Source organism: Agelaius phoeniceus, chromosome Z, assembly GCF_051311805.1.
Source record: "Agelaius phoeniceus isolate bAgePho1 chromosome Z, bAgePho1.hap1, whole genome shotgun sequence".
NCBI lineage: Eukaryota > Metazoa > Chordata > Aves > Passeriformes > Icteridae > Agelaius > Agelaius phoeniceus.
This window is the reverse complement of record NC_135303.1, coordinates 65,942,900-65,963,894: the sequence shown is the minus strand read 5'-3', so window position 1 is coordinate 65,963,894 and position 20,995 is coordinate 65,942,900. Positions and strand designations below refer to the sequence as shown.

At 38.2% G+C, this 20,995-nt stretch overlaps 1 protein-coding gene across 6 annotated transcripts in view; it reads left to right on the top strand.

Annotated features, from left to right (window-relative positions):
• The first annotated feature begins 222 nt into the window (after positions 1-222).
• Positions 223-20,995, top strand: part of KDM4C (lysine demethylase 4C) — a 249,695-nt gene continuing 228,922 nt past the window's right edge. Inside the window, exons 1-3 of one of the 6 annotated variants that reach the window (XM_077171260.1) lie at positions 223-566; positions 13,763-13,927; positions 19,694-19,869. In XM_077171260.1, the coding sequence (XP_077027375.1) occupies positions 13,784-13,927; positions 19,694-19,869 (320 nt within the window). In that variant the 5' untranslated portion in view covers positions 223-566; positions 13,763-13,783. Of the gene's footprint in view, positions 567-686; positions 824-13,762; positions 13,928-19,693; positions 19,870-20,995 lie in introns of those variants that run through there. The other 5 variants (XM_077171261.1, XM_077171262.1, XM_077171257.1 and 2 more) reach the window with 5 other exon arrangements.

Below are 20,995 nucleotides of genomic sequence, written 5' to 3'. Positions count from 1 at the left end.
CCGGGTGCGTCCGGGTGGGTGCAGCGGCTGCTCACGGGCCGGGCCCGGAGAAGCGGGCAGGCGCCTTCCAGCCCGCAGGAGCGGTGGATCCGCCCGAGAAGGCTGCCAGGCCGCCCTGACCCGCGCTGCCTGCTCCGCCTTCCCACAGCGCCGCTGCCCCGCCCGGAAGCGCCGCCTCCCGCTCCCGGCACGTGACGCGCCGGGTGCCTCTCCCTGGGTCACGTGCGCTGCCCCCCGCGAGCGCGCGTGCGCATCCAGCAGCTGTCATCCGAAATCCGGGAGCGAGGTGCCTGCCGTGCGGGCAGGGCAGCGGCAGCCTCGAGGGGGGACCCGGCGGCGGCAGGGAACAGGCCTGTCCCTGTCCCTGCCGTGCTCTGCTCTGCTCTGCTCTGCCCAGTCCCGCCCAGTCCCGTCCCGTCCTGTCCCCTCCCGTCCCCTCCCGTCCCACGCCGCCCCGCCCCTCATCCCTTCCTCCTGCCGCGCCTGCCTGCTGGAGCCTCTCCCGGACAGGTGCGGAGGGAGCGCCGAGCTGGCCGTGGCGGCGGCCGCGGGTGTGCGGCGCGGAGGTATGGGGCTGGGGGCGAGCGGGGGAGGCGGCGGGGCGGCCGAAGTGGGTCGGGCCAGGTCGGAGCGGGGGTGCGCGGCGGGTCCCGGCGGCGGGGCATCGCCGGGCGGGCCCGGTTCCGGGGCGCGGGGCGGAGCGGCCGAAGTGCCGCCGGGCAGCTCCCGCAGGCGCGATGGGTCCCGCGGCAGCCCCCGCGCCGGCAGGGGATGGGTGCGGGGACTCCGCGCCGCGGACGAGAGGGTGGCGGCTGCGACCGAGGTGGGGAAGCGAAACCGGCGGCAGTGGGAAAAGTGGATCTGGCGTTCCTGCCTCCCGCTGGCAGTTCTGGGTCGGGGCTGCCGTGGGAGCTCTCCGGGAGGTCGGGCGGGTTCTCCGCGTGGTCGAAGTGCGTGAACGGAGTGAAATAGACCTTTTTCTCTCTCCGTGTCTGTCAGGGATTTGATGAAATTGTTGCGGGCTTTCCAGATAGTCTCTTTTTGGTGCAGCTCGTTCGTTCCTGCATGTAGCTAAGACTTCAGGATTGTGTGCTGAGTGAAGAACCGAATTAAGCGCCTGTTCCACATCTGTCCGTGGTTGTAAAACGCTTTTGAAGCAGGTTTTGGGATCAGGTCTCTCTGTCATGGTAGTAGTCTTCTCTTGGTGAGGTTACTCTCCTCTGATTTTAGCTGAGAAAGTCAGTGGGAAGTGTGTGCAAAGTATTATTTCTGATAGGTTAACTATGTTAGGAAAAATACTCGTGTGTCCGTGTGTTTGTTAAAACAATGATACTAGCTCAGAGAATAAACGGCATTTATATTTTGCTTTTTGAAGTGCAGCTTTATGATTCTTTGCTGAGAATTACCAATTATAGGAACTGAAGTTATTATTTAGTGGCTACTAAACCAGCACCTTTTAAGCGGAATCACTTTTTCCACAAGAAAGAAACTTAGTGACACCTCATGCAGTGGGGGGTTTTTTGTGTCTATGGGATAAAATTTGACTTGGGCTTTACCTTTATTTTTGCTGGTACTGTCATAAGTAGCTGGTGGCACTGCTTCACAGAAGTATTTTCCAAACACGAGAGGATGGAAAACACAAACATGATTCCTGTTTCAGTAGTTGAAATGAGAGTAAGTTGAACTACTGACCCTCATGCTGTTTTTTTTTCTCCAGCTTAGGTTTGGAGTGGTGTTGGTGTTAGCATTTTCCTTTCTAGGGACTGACCCAGGAAACAATATGTATCACCCAGATATGTAGACATAGTTAAATAGCTGTTGGATCAGAGTTGCAATAAAGTATATGAGAGAAAAGTCTTCGGTCAGTGCTGTTTTAAAAAAACCTAATCTGATTTTGTCTCTGATGTCTTCTTTTTTTTCTTAATGGTAAATACCATAAAATAGGGGAAAAAAATAAAATCCTGTAAGTTTTACTCTTTAATTATTGCTGAGTATTGCATGGAGTACTTTGTATCTCTTGAGCTAATTTCTAAACAAATCAAATAAATAGTTCTGCACTAAATCTGAGTGCACAATCAGTATTACATTCAAATAATAAAATTCTGTTGTCAACTGCTCATTATTAGAATATTCCTCAGGTAATATTAGCAAGCATAGTAATTTTTAAAAAATGCAATTTTATGCTTAACTGTATTATAAAATATTGGGTCAAATAGGTTATAGATTAAGGACTTTCTGGGTTTAAACAGCTCTTAGTTGGTCTAATTCTTAGTTCTGCAGGTAATTCACTTTGATATTCAATTTTTTTATTAGTTTTCTTTTAGTGAGATATATTTCATATCAACATTATGCTGAACAGAATGTGAATAGGGTTGTGGTGCTGTTAAAGGTGGTATTTCCATCCTACCACCTCCAATATAAATGAAAAAAGCCTCACCCTAACAACTTTTGAAACATGAATTCAGTATACTTGGAGCTTCAAAGGGAAGATGTATTACCTGTTAATATAAGGTATTTGCAAGATATCTGAATGATCACAGGGATTGTTCAAAAAGTGATTTTCTGAAATGTTAAGATTTTAATACTTCTCTAGTAAAAATCTCCGTAGTCACTTGATAGTTTGATAATTCATATCTCAAAATCAGCAAGTGATGTAGTGAGTTTTTCTCTTGATTTTTGTTTAGAATCACAGAAGACGTAGGATATTTTGAAGATACGCAATATTTTATACTTGGAGGGTAGTAATTGTTGTGTAATCAAATCATATAATGAAGATGTTAATAAAAATTTGCTGGTCCAAAGTCCCAATATCTGTTATAAATGAAGATTTATTGTAGTTTTGTTATATGAAGACTTACAGTTTACTTCAGGTTTCATAAGTGATGTTGTATGTCATAATTAATTCTGCTGTAGTCTTACCCTTTCCTCCAACCTAATTTCACTTGTTTACAATTGTGGAATTGCACATAGCAGTTGAGTTGTTGGCTTTGTCTCTGTTAGTAGTTGTACAACTGAGCTATGCAAAAAAATCACTTTTATCCGTAATTTTGTTTGTGTCCAACATTTGTGGGACAGAATATTTGGGACACTATATTTAGGACAGTATACCTTGAAAACTGAGGACCATCTATAGTATCATTATAATCTATATAAACAAAGATTAGAAAACATGTCAGAATTTTAAATTTAAGGTATTAAAGTTGCCAGAGTTAAGGTTCAAAACACATCTCTTAATGAAAACTGAATACTGAAAAAAATCCAGTGTCTAGTCAGTTTCTGATTCTCAGACAAGCTGGGATGATTCATTGACTGATGCAGATATTTTAGGGAACTTTTACAAACAAAATATGCTCCAGGTCCTTTGTGACATTCCAGTAAAATGTAGAGTGACTTGATTGGATTGTTGGGATTTACCTCATTACACCTGCGATATCCTGCTGGATTTTGTCTAATAAAATTAAGACTAGTGATTAGCAGGTAACTTGTCTCTAAGAAGACCTAGATAAATACTTATATTCAGAGTAGATGTTGTATGACAGACATGACTGTGCTCAGTCAGGTTTTGTTTCACTTTCACAGTTTATTTCTTTGATGAAAAAAGTATATAAGTTGCCAAAATGGTAAATGAGCCTATGGCTTTGTAGCTGGATAAATTGTCTCTAGTCATAAACTATTTTGAAAAACAGTAATTTCCATTTAAAAATAAATTGGGGAAAAGTGTAGAAGTCTGTAATCTAAGCTACAAATAAAGACATAGAAAAAAAGTTTTAGAAATCAAACTCTTCATGTCTGGGTTTGACTTGATGGAATTATTTGGAGTATGTGATTTGAATAAATTATGGTAAATATTTCAAAGCTGAGATAAGTAAAAGATTTAAAACTTGAAAAAACAATTAATTAATAATAGAGGAAAAACATTTTCTTAACTGATTTGTTGCCTTCAGAGGTGTAGTACAGCTTATACTTAGGTGAGTTGGTGAAACTTGTAAACTCACAGTGTTGTGGAAATCTCCTTTATATTTATTGTGATGCAGCTCTGTGCAGAGTCATAGAATATTGGAAGGAACACACAAGGACCCCTGAGTTCATCTCCTGGTTTTGCACACAACCACTCCAAAAATCATGCCATGTGCCTGAGAGCATTGTCCAAATGCTTGTTGGACTCTGTCAGGCTTAGAGCGGTGACCGCTTTCCTGGAGAACTCATTCCAGTGCCCAGCCACCCTCTGGGTGAACAACCTTTTCCTGATATCCGACCTAAATCTCCCCTGACACAAATTCAGGCCATTCCCTTGGGTCCTGTCACTGTCACCACAGAGAAGAGCTCAGTGCCTGTCCCTCCTCTTCCCCTCATGAGGAAGTTGTAACTGCAATGAGGTCTCCCCTCAGTCTCCTTGACTCCAGATTGAGCAGAGGCCTTAGCTGCTCCTCATGTGGCTTCCCCTCAAGGCCCTTTACAGTTGAACTTGCTCCTTTTGTCGGATAAAATATTGTGGGTAAGAACCATGTAGATAGCATTCTGTGAGTTCATTGGGTGGTCTGCCACCCTGTTAAATAGTATGTCATTTCAGGGGCCTGGGATCAGTCTGGAGTGAGGAGCTTTTGGTCATGCAAGTTGACCATATGTGTGCTTTCAGTCATAACAACAGAAAGGCATGACGTTGCTGGGTGTGGCTTGGCCGCTAGGTATTTGGTCTGTGGTAAATTAGGCCAAAATGTGAGGGCAGAGAAATTGGAACTAGTCTTTGAATTAGGAAACCCTTTATGAGGATGGAAGTGCTCACACTGAAGGTGAACTTTTTTAGTAGTGCAGAAATGCAGTTTCAGGTGTTCCATAAGTAAGCAGGTTTAGAGAGACAAGTACATCTTTCTGTTTCTCAGGTTATAGAGCCTCATTTATGTGTTTGGTGGTTTTTGTTTATTCTTTTTCTTCCCCTTTCATGCTGTCCTCATTCAGCTTCTAATAAAGGATTTGCTATATAGTGGTTCCTTGGGAAAATTATTATCACAGTTGCTGTGGCATATCCCTGAAAAAAAATATATGTTTTGATTTTAAGGACTTGTGAAGTCGTAGAGTTCGGAGTTGGAAGGGACACACAGGGACACCTGAGTTCATCTCCTGGTTCTGCACGCAACCTATAAGGACTATAAGAGCTGTAAGGGTATCTTTTGGGAGGAGACTTGTTAGAGGAGTTAATTAAATGCTATATAGGCAGAAATGACAGACCTACTAAAACTGTGCTTTAAAAAGTGCTTAATTAGGAAGGAGTTCACATCTACCACCTGTGATTTCTATCCCTAGCAATATTATAGGCTGCATTAGCAATGAATATTTTTCTGAAATTTCAGGTACTTGTAAATTAGCTTTTTGAAAACTGAGAGTTAGGCCAAACCACTGTCTGGACTCTTTGAGGACTACACCCAAGTTTGAAAACGTTACACCATTGTGTGAGTTGCTGGTTTACTTGCATCTTAAATAGTGCTTTCAGCTTGGATATTCTTTTCCCTTGACTAAAAGTAATTTACTGGAATGGTAGAGATCCAGATGATCAGAAATATGGAATGAATTTTCTTTGGTGAGACTAGAAGTTTTCAGCTTAGGAGGAAGACAGACAGTGTGAGACCATGGTGAAGACAGTGTAAGACCTGTATGGTCTGAAGGTAGATAAGAGCAGTTAGATAGTTGTTCTCAGAATTCACATGAGCTATGAGATGAAACTAAAATGTGAAATATTCAACATACACAGAGGAAGATATATCACTTAGCATGTTGCTGATTGTAGAATGCTTCATCATGAAATGTTTTCAGTATTAAAGGCTGACAAAAGTTCAAAATCATGGGGAAAAATCATCACACTCTGCAAAATGTAGTAATATCCTCTATGTTTAAGGATTCCTTGGTATATACATTGCTGAAGAATGAGATAGTATTCTGAAAATGTGTATTATAAGCTACCCCAACACTTACGTATATCTAGATACCTGCTATTAAGAATTGTGAAGATGTGGAGACTAGTTAGTTCTTGATAACTTGCTTTTGCCATTATTAGAGGCTGTTACATGCTGCTTTTATTTAGGACTATGGATTTCATGCCTGTGTTTTAATAATAAAAAGTAGTAACTCTTGAGTCATGAGTAGCAGATAAAAATGAGAAAAATACGTTTTCTGTATTTTTTTCCCCTTGCCCTTTGTCCCAGATCACTTATTTCAAGATGTTTTTCATGCTGTGTGCCTGGTGTGAGAGAAGAATATCTAGGAATGAATTCAAGTAATTTTTCAGTTCAAAATTTATGGGCTCAAGTTAAACCAATTTATAATTTTGAAACATTGTTGCTGTAGGGTAGTACCAGACATAGAAATTTAAGCTTGTAATGAAACTTGCAAACTATTCAGAGCTTTGTGGTAAAATAGGGGTGGTTTCAGGATCTTCAGAATATGGTTGTCTACCCAGATTCTTGGTTTCTTAAGTTTGTAGAATCTATTAAAATCTTCAGTACTTTTAACATTTATAAACTTGAGTCTTTCTGATGATGGTGAATATCTGAGGAATACATACCTAACCATGAGATTTGGCCTCATATCACAAATACAAAGCATTATGTTCCATATATTTATTTTCACTGTTAATACAGTCAAATAACCTAAGTAGCAGATTTGGAATTCCTGATGGATAGGATCTCTTTTGAAGCCGGAAACATAAAGTAGGCAGACATAATTGCTTGCACATTTACCGTTATTAAAGGAACAATTCAAACATAACTATGCAAACTCAAATTACACTGAGAATTAACTATTTGCATGCCCAGTAACTGTTGAACATGCAAACTGTGCTTTTGTGTTTCCAGTTGCCTGAAAGTGCACCAGTGCAATATTTAGGATATTTGAATTTGCTTTGCTGAACAGTACAAGGGGTTGGATGGTACCTGCTTACAGAATGCTAACAACTTCTTAAAACTGATGAATCTACTCACAGAGTTTTTACTTTTAAGTAAAATTGCTGCTGAAACTAATATAGATTAAGGCACAATTTTCTACTACTTGTTTCCTTTCCTGCTTATGCAGAGCTGGTGGTTCAAACATGGTTATTTTGCAAAACAGCCTCAAAAAAAAAAGCTGGGCCTTCCTGTACATGTCTTTCTCTGGACAAGTTTTTCTTGTTGCTATTTACTGAAAAAAAGTTATCAGAATGAATTCTTGTCAAATGTTTGTTTTCCCATATTTAGTGTTGGTGAAAATTTGGAAGAAAAGTTAAAAAATGTGTGTTTTAATTTATCTGTGAGAAGTGGTGACCTTAAGAGATTTGATTTTTTCCCATCTTCCTTCATACTTTTTTTCTTCTGCTGGAGTTTGTTTTATGTAATTTGTTTAATTTTGGTGGTAGAGTAAAGCTTGTGTACATTGCAATGTTATGTATTAGAACACAGAGATTAAAATAATCTTATCTTTTAAAATATGAACACATTTATTTTATGATGCAGTGGCCTATTGTTATTTATTGCTTTTCCATGTTAGCTAATAATTTTGTGAATAGCAGAGTAGATGTATTGGTCTGTGCTTTTTTGTTTTTTTTCAACAGTGCTTTCAGTAGAGGGGACTGCCCTAAGTAGGCAGTCAAGAGATGCATTCCAGAAAGCATCTTCGGAAGAATTATTTTGTAAAGTCTTTTGTAGTCTGGAGCCAGAAAGTTTGGATTCCCCGCTGATGGTGAGCGGACTTCACAGTACTGGTTAGTTTATTTTTGGCTAGAAGCAAAAAGAAGTGTATAGCCTTCAGAGCATAATATTAAGGCGGAGAGAGAATATTGTAATACTAAAAGTTGGTTTAATGTAGTGAAGGCTACAGGTTTTTGTGCCTTTTAACTAACTGCAAATTAACACATGCTGTTTTTCTAGTATGTGGACATTACAAAGAAGCAGTTCAATGTTTTGGCACTGGAGGCTGGAAATTGTAGCTGCTTAGTACTAATTTGTAAAGGCTGTGATGGGGTATAGAGGTCCTTCCCTTTTCTTAGGATACAGAAGAAACAATTATGTAGATTTTGCAATTACCAAAAAACATGTGGACTAAAATGTGTTATCAAGCATGTAACATGAACACTTCTGTTCTTTAGTATCTGTTATGTCTGTACAAGCTGTGCACTTTAGATTTTGCGTGATTTGTTTAAAAAGCAAGATTTGTTTTCCTGTCATCATAACTAGTGAAATACGTTTGCATCTTGGATTATGTAAATCATTGTAGCATTATTGAGATTTCATCTTGCTCTGTGTGAGCTTTTCTAGTGTTGGACTCTGGCGTTTTTAGTTCATCAGATTTCTTGGGCTACATACTGGCATAGATGTGGATGATTGAACTTTGCTGACCTCATGTTTTCACTTCTGCAGTATTAAGACTAATGTAGCATTAATATTCTCCTAGCTGATGATTTGAGGATTTTAACAGGGCCTTGCAATGGCTATAAACTTTTCAAAAGAAGGATCAGGTTCTTGAACCTAGTTCCTGGCTAGACAACTTAGCTGTTTAGCTGGCAACTTTGGACAAACTACATGCTTATATTTTATTTACATTCTGAGTTGTTTAATCAGACACTTTTAAGACATAGGCAGACTACTTGGTCACTAAGAAATTGAAGGTTTATGGACAGGCTGTGGAGTTTATTGGATCAGGTTCATAGCTTGGGCTTGTTTGGCTAAAGCTTTCCCATGATTAGCTAAAAAGCTTCTTTCAATGTTATGTAAAGTACTAATGCATGATAATTTGAGTGAGGTTTTTTTCACATTTTTTCACATTACCCTTTGTTTTTCTAGGTAATTATGGGCATCTTTTTCAGTGTGCAGTAGTGTCATACAAGGGGACAGAAAATGTCTGATTACATGCTGATATGAGGGACTTAGAATACCTGTAAAATTTTCCTGTATACATATTACTTGTCTCTCTGTTTCATAAAGTACATCCTGGGCATGTTGGCCTTCTTTTTATAACTTTGTATTTACTAATAATTTGCACATTTTCATTGTGTAGTAGTCAATAAAAGCTCTGGAAGTTTTACTTCTTAGATTGTACAGCTTATCACAAAATACGTAGTTACATATACACTTAAGTGCAATAATTAAGTCAGCAATAATATGATTGCAGTGCAGATTTTGTGTTAGAATGGTCTCCTAGTAGTTGTGATTTTGTCTGCCTCTGAAGCCTCTTAACTATGACACTGGAGTATATATTGTGCTCTCTTGTCTTAATGATTTGGCTAGGGTATAACTGAATTTTTTGCGTGTGAGAAAAATACCAAAAGTAGGCATTGTTTGGAGAAAGAATGTAGGACTCCAGAGAATTCTTTCAAAGTCCTTGAAAGAATTATATATTGTGTTAGAAGTTAATAGAACTGAATTGGAAGGCCAACATTTTCTGATTAGTTCGCAGCATAGCGTTATTTTTTGTGTTAAATTTAGACATTGTAACTCAGTACTTACCTCTTGCCTACTGTTTCAGATTGGTGTTTGTAACGAAGAAATGCAATAATGAAATTTTAAAACAGATTTAAGAAGTTACAACTGATAGATCATAGTTATAAAGAAGATGATGAGTTACTAAGAAACCATAAAATTAATAGAAACATCTAATGGACTTCTAGCATAGCGAATTCTTCATAGCCTTTACGATCTTTGTGCCACCTGATTGAAAAATGTTATATGGTTGAATCTTCTTAAGGAGTTCTTGCAAACATTGTGCTTATCAAGGAGCAGCTTTACCCAGTAAGTTAATGAGAAGGTGTTTTTAACTGAGGAAGAAGGGTTACACAAGAGCATGGATTGAATAGTTTATTTCTACTGAAAGTAACACAGCTGTCTGGTCTGTATGCTCATTGTTTAGGGGTCTGGACCCTAAGATAGATGGAAGCTGGTAGAAACAAGATCTGTGAAGGGCAGGATTTGTATTTTTTACATTGCAATGAAGCTGGGCAAAAATTCAGCATTTCTAACACTCTACACATGTGTTCATAATTAGTTGAAATTTATTAATTCTGCTTGTGATACAGATTGAGGTTCCTCACAGTGCAATATGTTACATGCTTGAGTGTGTACTTAGTTACAGAGAGAAAAGGGAATAATCTTGTGAGTATCTTCACAAACAGGATTTTAAGAGTCTGGTAGCCAGGCAAGAATGCTGAGGTGCGGTTGTGACAGCGTGAGTTAATCATAGTTTATTAACTCAATTAACAACCCTTAATTTAATTGAATTTCTTCATTGTGTCAAAGCACCAGGGTAAGTATATTCAGTTGATTTGTTATGTGGCTGTTTTCAGAGCAGCTTATCTATTAAAACTGGTGTATTTTGCTGAGATGTTTTGGTTAAGAGAAATTTTTATCATGGTACTTTATGCAATGATAACTTTGTTATTATTGCATAAGTTGTTGTGCCTGGTGCTTGAAATCAGACATTGGCAAAAATAATCCTGCAGCTTTTCTCATAGCTGAACCACTTAGATATCGATTTTTCTTGTCTCCTTACCCTTTTGCATAAGGAATTTATGAAATATTTCAAACTTTTACCCTTTCACATTAAAAAATTAATTCCAAAGAAGAGAGAGCTTGAAGGCTATAGGAATGAATACAGGCACTGTGATTTCTTATGCTCTTCACCCACAGAGAAAATGAGGATTAAATAGCTGGTAAGAGGTTTCCTTTTGACACTCACTTTCCATATATACAATTTTATTTCATGTGTTTACATAGTAACTGCAAGTTAATTGGTAAATCAAGTTATGCTTTTGGAAATGGGCTTCATCTGTGATGTAGGGAAAGGTGATGTAGGTGACATCTGACACTGTGTGCTCGTATGAGTTGGCAGAATTAATACTAACTTGTGTGTTTAGCTGGTACAGGGCTATGTTTGGGATTCAGTATGAGAATAATGCTGATAAGACAACGATATTTTGGTTGTTGTCAGATAGTGCTTAATCTTAATCAGGACTTTTCAGTGTTTTGCACTCTTCCAGTAAGGAGATGCACAAAAACCTGTGAGGGAGTTGACCCAGACTGGCCGAAGGGCTGTTCAAAACCGCAGAATGGCATGCCCAGGATATAACATGGATGAGTTACCCAGAAGGGTGGCTGATGATCACCAGTTTGTATTGTGTATCACCTGGGCTTTTTTTTTCTCTCTCTCTATGATAATAATAAACAAAAATAATTTTTACTTAGTTTTAATTATTAAGCTGTTTTTAACTTGTGAATTTTTACTTTTTCACTTATTCTCCTTCCAATCTCATTATGAATGGGGGAAATGTGATCAGATGGGTGGTATTTAATTGCCAGTTTGGCACCCAGTGTTTGACATGAAGGGTTGAGGTAACCACAGATCTGATCAGAGCATGTTAGAAGAAATTTGTTACAAGCAGTTTTTCGTAAGGTTAGTGAAGAATTTTGTGAACGGCAGATGACACATGGTGATTTATACTTGGGAATTGCAGCACCTTCTGATCTGAAGGTAATGTTTGTCTGTCACTTGCCTAAAGTTCAATCCTATCATGAGTACTATATCCTGGTGAATGAAATGGAAATAATGGAAATAGCTTTTAGTCAGTCTTAATGTATAAATGGAAATCAGAGGAAATGCTGATTTTATGTGTATAGCTTACTTGTTTTTTTTCTCTGTTGAAGTTTTCAGAGAATGAGCAGGAATATAGTCTTGTTGTTAAACTGCTGATAGTGAGAGCTAGAAAATCCAAGTGCTCTTCCTCTGTATTTGCAGTGTGAGTGGGAAGTGAATAATTGGTTGTCATGGTTTAATGTAGTTTAGTTCTTAGTTAAGGAAAAAAAAATCATGAGCTACGGAAGTGATTCCCTGTAAGGACCTTAGGAGCTTCCTTTGGACCTGGCAGAACCAATCAGCTGGCTAGTTTTGAATATTGACACCCTGTTAAACCACTTAAGAGAGCTGAATATGCCTTTGTGAAATCACACTTAAAGACGAACAAGCCCCGGGAAAAACTCTCTTGCTTCCGGCCTTCGAACAGGTAACTAGACGCTGGCCAGGCCAGGCCCTGCTCTGCTGTGGGCCCCACATGGCCTGGCTGGGCCGGGCCCTGCTTTGCTGCAGCGCTGGCAGGGCTGGGACCTGCCTCATGGCCAGGTTGGCCTGCAGCATGGCTCAGCTGAGATTTTGCTACTACTGCCGAGTTCCAACCATGGCTGGTGGGCCAGGCCTGCTCTGCTCAGCTTCAGGTGGAGCCCAGTCAGACTCTGCTCCAACCATGAGCTGCCTAGCCATCCTTCTGGCCCTGCAGAAAATCATGCAGCTGAGAACAGAGGTGGCTCTGCAGCCCTGTGCAAAAAAGCAGCCCCACAGCTGGAGTTGAATGTGGCAGGGGCCAGGAAACAGCCATGCCGCCAGAATGGCTGCTGCCCGGCAGAGGTCACATAACCATCTATAGGCCAGGGCGAGATATTAACTGTTTTAGTGCACAGATGAAACTTGCAGACATCAATCCTCTCTCAAATGAGAGAAAAAGGAAAGGGTGAAGACACATAAAGAAAATAACATGGAGACACCAAGGTCAGTGAAGAAGGAGTCAAATCCCACATGGGAGGATAATGAGGAGATGCCGTAGTCTTGGGCTGAAATTCTCTTGTAAGGCTATGGTGAAGATATAATTGGTAAACCAGACTTTTTTTTCCCTGTAACTCATGGAATGCATTTGGGAGGATGTAGTATTCTAGCTACAACCGTGAGCAGAAGCACCAGTGTTGAAGCAAGCAGATGTTGAAGTAGCTGTGATCTAATGAGAAACTTGAACAGAGATATGAGAGAGATGAGAAACATGGCCCCAGGGATGAGAGAAGAAAACCTTTGTTCCCAGAGATAAAAGAACTTTAGTTTCTATACTAGAACAGCTTATGCTTAAAATTGCACCCCAAGTAAACTGAGGTGACCCATGGTGGTAGCTGTGGGAAGACTACCAAACCATGGGAAGAACTTCACGATTTCGGATTTCTGGGTGGCTGCAATTCATGAAAATTGAAAGCATGAGAGAACTGTTTCTTGTGGAGAAGTCTCCATAGCATGGCAGGAGAGACTTCTCTCCCTAAGTGAACTGAAGAAAGATTATTTTAAAAGCAGTAAATTGACTGAAAATACCAGATTTGTCTCTTTATGTTGGAAGCAGGAAAAGAAAGAAGAGTTAGGGGAAGGAGAAGTGTTCTGAAGGTTTTTTCTAATTTCTTACTGTTTTTTCTTTTACTTCTGTTAATAAAGTTTTCTTTATACCCTTTAAAGTTTTGAGCCTGCTTTGCTCTACTCCTTATCTTGCAGCAAAAAATGAGTAAATTATTCTAATGGGTGCTCTGGCATTTGGCCACTGCTAGATCCAGTACATTGTTTTTCTCCATTTATTGAATGGAAATAGTGATATTCTATTAAACATGTAGCTTTGTTATTCTGGGTTATGCCTATGTAATGTAACTCTCTAGACAGAGAATGTGCAGATGGATCTGCACAGGAAGATCCTAGATTAACTTGGAAACATGCTGTAAAAGCAGAGGTATGGACTGGACTGTGTGCTTGTCATTTACAAGTGTTTGTGCTGGATAAAGGCTGAGTATTCTCAAAAGAGTAAGGATAAAACATAAGCATTTCTTTTGTGCCTTTTATATTAGCCTGGGCAGATAATTGTAGATAATTTTTTTCTGTTTGAAACCATGTATGTTGAATGTCAGAATTGGTTTTACAGATTATTCTCTACAGTGTATGATTTTTTTTTTAACAGGTAGATTGAAATTGAACCAGAATGGCTGCTGTTACCTCAGATAGTCCTCCAAACCCAAGCTGCAAAATCATGACTTTTAGGCCTTCGATGGATGAATTCCGGGAATTCAACAAATACTTAGCACACATGGAATCACAAGGTGCTCATAGGGCTGGAGTTGCAAAGGTAAACATGTATAACATAGAAGAAAATGCTCCTAATACCTGATCTCCCATTACTTGTATTTTGCTGATTACAAACTTGACCTTTTTTTCTTTTTTTTCTAAATTATTTTCAAGGAGTAGTTAATGATTTGTTACTATTTTAAGAAAGAGCCTTTCAGTGTCTGATACTTCATGCAGACTAATGAAGGTGTTGTGTTGTGTTTCTTCTGTAACTGTAAGTTGTTTACAAGTTTACAATAGCAAAAAAGGATCTCTTTCCAAGTAGATTCAAACTATATTTGGTCAAATCAGAACAAAGCAGGGAGTTGATAGTATAAATGAAAGTAGTCCTGATATACCAGGTGTTGAACTTGATGTTTTAGGGTCGTGTAAAGCTTTCCTGGAGCAAATAATCCCACTTCATTATGGCGAACATAAAGATGTTAAGGCAGCGTTTGAATGGAAATAGTTTTCTTGTTCTTGTTAGTGAGAACTTCAGGCACACTAACTGCAGCTGTATTGCTCTTTGAACAATGGCGCATCCAAGATCTTAGAGCAGGAGTTTCTCCCCTATCAGAGAGGGATTGTCAGAGGTTCAGTCTGACATGATTTAGTGATACATCATATAATTGTTTATGCTGTGTTCGTTTTGCCACTTTTCAAACGAGCAGAAACCAGTGCAAATCTAGAATTACCAGCTTAGTTATTTTAAATACTCTGTGGGAGCAGCTATCTCCATCGCTGGGTTTTGAAGCTAATGTTGCATGGTCAAGGCATTTAGAATTTGAGTGAGGAGGAACAAAACTTGAAATCCTTCGTTTCCCCCCTGCCCATTCCTGCCTCCTGCTTCCTGTGAAACAAAGCAAAACTGAACTCCTCACTCTTTGAAAACCTTGTACATCGTTTTTTTTTTTTTATTTCATCTGATAGAGTACATAGGTTATATTCTCAAAATTTTCTCTGCCAAAAGAAGTAGAAATGTGATAAATAGACAACAGTGGAAGGCCTGTGCTGAATTTTCCTATGTTCAGCTATGTTCTGGAACTTGTTTGTCTGTATGGGGATGACGCATTGCAGTCCTTTAATCTTGAGTAGTGACCTTCACTGTAGTGGTATCTTCTTGCTTGGTTGAACAGCATTAAAGCATCTCTTGCTGTTTTCAGTCTGTCAGGTACTTTCAACACATTACTGGGTTGTCTTGAGAATTTTATATTCTGTTTTTCACTATATTTTGATAATATCTCAAAAATTTATAAATAAAAGTTAACCAACTAAGTATTTTTTAAAACAAATCTTATCATGTGAATAATTAATGCTGCAAAAGTTTAAGGGACATTTTCTAAGTTTTTGATATTCGCTTTAAAATAACAGGAAAAAAATCAGTTTTGATAGTAATCGAAAATTAACTTAATTAAGGAACCTCATTTTTTTTAAGTCCAGGATGTACTGTCTCAGGTATGAATGCAAGAAGAATAATGACTACCAGAAGAACTATATGTATTTGCAGAAACAGTAATTTAAGTTCTAAACATAGAACACAATCAGGGTAGGCATACACAACACTTTAGGTTAAATGTGAATGTGTAAAGGGAGAAGACCTGTTACCTGTGTAGAAGAGCATGTGTGTGTAAATGGGGATGAAATGACTATAGGACTTGCAGATATTGAAGGAAGGAGTATAGGAAATGTTAAAAAACCTGCAACCGCCATTGAAGTTCCTAATACTATGTCTGAAACAAGTAATTAAGGTACCAGACAAGCAATATCAAACCATTGCCAAAGCAGATAATGTACTGTGGCATCCCTTGAGCAAATTGGCAAAAAAATTGCCATTAGGCTTTTGAAAGTCTGAAATGAGCTTAGGGAACAGAAAATCTATTTTAGTCTTACTGTTACAGAGGATTCCATACTTAAAAAGAAAGACAAAGGCTGAAAACAGTAGGACAAAGGATAAGGGACACTGATAGATTAGTTGTCTTTAGCAGAGAATGAGGTGTTTAGAAAACTCAAACTGCATTGATAAAGAGCAAAAGAGTTAAATTAATTTGCAGTCACACTGGCAAGTAGAGAATTTCAGAACACTATGCTGAAAATAGATACCAGCAAGTGCAAGAAAAACAACTTTCAAATGAGCTGGGGAGTAATAGTTACATAGAAGTAGTATCCAGTGCCATTCAGAATCAGATCTATGGGAGATTACCAGTATATGAAAGAGGATTTAACAGAAATGTATGGGTTGATAGCACTCTGCTATCAGTACTGATGTGCAGTCTTCATGCAGGAGACTGACTGGTATAATAAGACATCCCTATCTAAAACTGCATGTTTATTGCACTAAACGATACTATACTATATTAATATGCTTAGGATCTTTGATAAATAAATAAATATGCAAATGGAAAAGTCTTGCCTTAGGTTTTTCCTTTTTCATATTTGAGCATTCAACAATGCGATTGATGAATTTGATCAAGGTTGCTCCCATTGAATAAATCTAACTTGCTTGACTTAGAAGACACTATTTTTACTAAAGGAAATATGAAGAGTCTTCAGTGGGACAGGTCAGTGGTAAGACTACAGAGACTTAGTCATTATTTCCAGCTCTTATACTGGCTAGCTGTGTGTTGCTTTGAACATGATATATTAACATCTTCAGTCTTTGTCTTTGTGTTCCTTAGAAAATGCAAATTTTTTGGGGCAGAAAGTTTATTTTTATCTTCTTTTAAACTTCTTTTTGTGTATCAGTCCCCACAGAATTCACTTCTCTAACCAGCACTCCAATTATAACAGTAATAAACATACTCCAGTTAGCTGGAAGGGATATTTTGAACCCGTATTCATAAAAATATTTTTATTGCTTAAAGCGCATTGACCTTGAACTAAATAAGATAATGCAAATTTTGCTTTTCAGTATTCATGTATTTGAGCCAAACCTCTGACTTCATGCTTAATAATCATGAAAATGGAAATCTCTATGCACATATTTGATTTGTATGCATATTTTCTGAATGCATGACTTCTCTGCTTCCAAACTAACATTTCATATTTTGTTAATGTGAGTATAATTTAAGTGTTCTGTGAAAGAAATAAGTAGGAATCACAAGATGATTTGGATTATTTTTTTTCTCTAAAAGCAAACAACACTGAAACTTGCTAAATAGTTATTGTACAGCAGAAGTCCTGTGGAAGCTGAGAAGGAAAAGAGAAAAGAGGGAGTTGCATTTGTGTAAAAACTAGGTAAAAACTGTTTATGTGTAAAATAAAAACATTAGCTATGAAAGTAGGTTACTATTAGATAAATTTACTTTGGCTTGATGTTTGTCTTTCGCTGTGTGCTTTTTGCCCTGATGGTCTTGACTGGATTTCTTAGGATTGTTTGAATACATAAACATTAAAATATGCCTATTTGTGATTGTTTTCCAAAGCTAGCAAATGATCTTAGGATCTATCTGTTTTAGAATTTTATTACTTTCGTGGAGAGATGAAATAGTGAAATTTCTAATGGACTCTTATAGATGGAATCCTAAAATGTTTGTAAGAAAACAGTCTAGCTGTGTAGCTTAAGGACTGCCTCCTTGTGATCCCTTTATTAAAAGTATTACAGAGATACCTCTGCCTGAATTAAGGTGCAAACAAGAGCGTATGCTGAAGTCAGAGTATGGATTTTGTTTAACAGTAAATATGAGAGAGAGAGATAGAAAGAAATAGAAAAGGAGAGGAGAGAAAAGGGGGAGAGAAAAAAAGGGGGAGAGAAAGAGAGTGACAGAGAGACAGGTTAAGTAGAAATATGACCACTGTGGTTTCCATCTTCACCACCTTATTCTGGTCTTCTTGGTGGTGACGGTTGCCCAAAACCGACGGAATTCAGTAGATTAATACACATTTGGACCAGGTGTGAATGCCTGGGTAGCTGACCTCAGTGTTGGGGGTGAGTTTGATACTGTCTCTTGGAACAGACTCTGGATCTGTTGCATCCCTTTCCCTCAGTGAGGAGTCTGGGGGTGCTTCAGGGTTTTTGGTGGCTTATGACGCCTCCTCAGCTGCCTCTCACATGAATGCCCTGTGGATATGGCAATCCAGGAGTGGGAGGGATTTGCAACTGAGCTAGCTGAGTGTATGGGAGAATGGGTGTTCACTCCCCATTCTCATGCCACTCATGCCTAGAGGTTATTACCCCCAAAACTTCTCCTCTTCCCCACGGGGGAGTGTGAGCAAACCTGGCCTCAGCAGATGGGCCTGTGGGCTATGGTCTCCCCCACCCCAAATCTAACCAGAGCTGATTTTCAGCACAGCTGCTGGGTTTGGCTTTCTTGTGGATGCCTTCTTCTCCCTCAGCCTTGCTTGCTTCTCCCTAGACCAGAGATAATTGAACAATCATGTCAGATGAAGTATATTATCTTATCTTTCTGCAGGTGCTTAAACTCACAGTTCAAAGTTCCAGGCATATTCAGGGAAGGGTGTGCTTAGGTGGGCACAGTTTCTTTATACAGTTTTACCATAATGGGGAAGAAGTCCTTGAGGACAATGTTTAAGCCTTTAACCTTAAAATTTCAGTCTCTCACACCTACCTCTAAATTTTGAATTAATTATTCAAATACTATCAATCACTTGTTGCATGTTTATAAGAGCTGTCCTACTTTGTTGTAAGATACTTTAAAAGTTTCCAAGCCACGGTTCATGGAAATTTGCTTTGAACTTAGCAGAAGAATGAAAGTAATGAGTGGATAAAAGACATGTCATTAAGCCTTTGGGCAAGTAGAAGTTCAAAAACGAAACCAAGTCAAAAAATTTCTATATAAAATTTTTTGTTGCTCTATTTTAGAAGTGATACAACTAGAGTTATTTGTTTTCTACTGAAATAATATATGCAAGAAATGTTCAAAATTACTCAGCCAGTTTAAGAATACTGGTACGACTACAGGCTTCTTTGAAATTCTTAATGATTTCTTCTGCTAACACTTCAGAATCTGCTGAGGAGTTTTCATAGACTGTGGGTAGTTCTGTGGTATTTGAAATAAATGCATTAACTTTACAACTGGTTAATCTGCACATAGCTTTAATCTTCAATTATGAGGATTAAATCATGTAATTATAAAAGCTAATGTATTTAAATTAGTGCACATGCTTACTGTAATAGAGCTGTACCCTGTGGTTTATGGTGAGTAAATTGAACAGATTTGGAAATCTAAAACAGCTGTATTTTTCCATTCTTCATTAAAAAATAGAGTTATAAATACTGTTTATACCAAATAATGTTTAGACAGCAGGCTGACAGGTTTTTTTAGGAACTTTTATTTTAATTGAGGATAAAAATTTTATATCTTTGAAATTTTAGGTGTGGAAAAGACATCTAAGATCCTTCAGCCCAACTTTTGACTTAGCACCTGCATGTTCACCTCTAAACTGTATCTCCAAATGCAACATCCATACAATTTTTAACGCTAAATGTATATGATGTTATGGATTGCAAACCATTTGTCAGTTATAAGGCTTTCTGTTTAGAAAAAAATTATCAACTCTGTTATTATAAATGTGTATTTTTGCACAATTGCCTAAGAATTGCTGTAGATTGGTGAGTTGCTAGTTGTGCTTTGAGGAGATACTGGGCATGTTCTGAATGGGTTTTTACAGTGTTTAGGAGCACTTACAGTATCAGTTAATGTGAAACAGCTGGTACAAAAATGTTCCTTTGATCATGTGGGCATATTCAACTGTTCCTTCAATTTTTTTCCAGGATGTTTTGAATTGTTACTGCAACTGTGCTGTTCTGCTTTGTTTCCTGTATATAAAGGTTATCCCACCAAAAGAATGGAAGCCGAGAAAGCATTATGATGATATTGAAGATCTGGTGATTCCTGCTCCAATTCAACAGATGGTCACTGGCCAGTCTGGACTTTTCACACAATACAATATTCAGAAAAAGCCCATGACAGTGAAGGAGTTCAGGGATCTAGCCAACAGTGACAAGTATGTACTCTTGCTTATTTAGACTAATTTATTAGTCTTAATTTATCTTCACATGTTATAATTTATCTTCACATGTTGTGGTTTCTTTGAATTGTGCAAGGCTGCTGGTGATTTCTTTTACTTTTTTCCCTGTCTCTCAAGGTATGGAAGGGTACCACAGTATAAGTATTGCTTGTGTTTGTTATTGAAAGCATCTGATGCCATGACAGCAATAAAGCATCTGAAAAACCTGAGACGTAATGCTTTCTGTCTACCTTTTTTCCTTTATCTTCCAGAAGATACAGAAAATAGTGAAGATGATACAGATGTGTATCTGAGTTTTAATTTAATTACACCTATTAATGTTTAATTCCTAGATACTAGAATGGCCTATCACCATGTAAGTCTGAAAACTCCAGTATCTTTTATAACCAATCCAGAAGCTTTTGCATTAATTGAAGACAACTCAGTGGTACCTAGTGAATGTCAGTGTTATGGTTATGGCAAGATGAATATTATGGAAGGGGAAAAAAAAGTTTGTGAAGGGCTGGGCACTGTACTGCAATGTTTCAAATTGTTGAGCATTCCAAGAAGAGGGAATTGAAAGAAGGAATTCTTGCCTGTCATTTTGGCCACATAACAAGAATATATTTTACTTGACTATCTCCTCAAAACTGAGTGGAAGTGGTTTCTGGAAGATGAGTCAAAGGATCTTAGAAAGAAAAGATACTTGAATGAGAAAGGTAATACTGCCTTAGTTTGAAGGCAAGTTTCTATTATAGGTTAATTAAGAAATTAGGTATAAGAATAGAAGCTGTTATCAAGATCAAGAAAAACTAGGACATCTAAAGCTTTTAAAGAGGCTCCTTACTGAATGTTCCATGGGAACCTATTTTGTAGTTCTTGAAATTATTTGTTTAGTAAATATTAGAGATGAGAGTAAATCATATGATCTATATGGTATTTGATGTGATTTTCAATAATACTTTTTCATTGATGTTAAAGTTTACCTTTTTTTAACCCCTAATAACTTGAAGTACACTAATTTCTTAAAATAATTGATTAATGTAGAAATGCTGGGAAGTTTTTCATATGTATCATAGTGTTAAGTTTATTATATTCACCATGGAATATATTTTGGAAACGT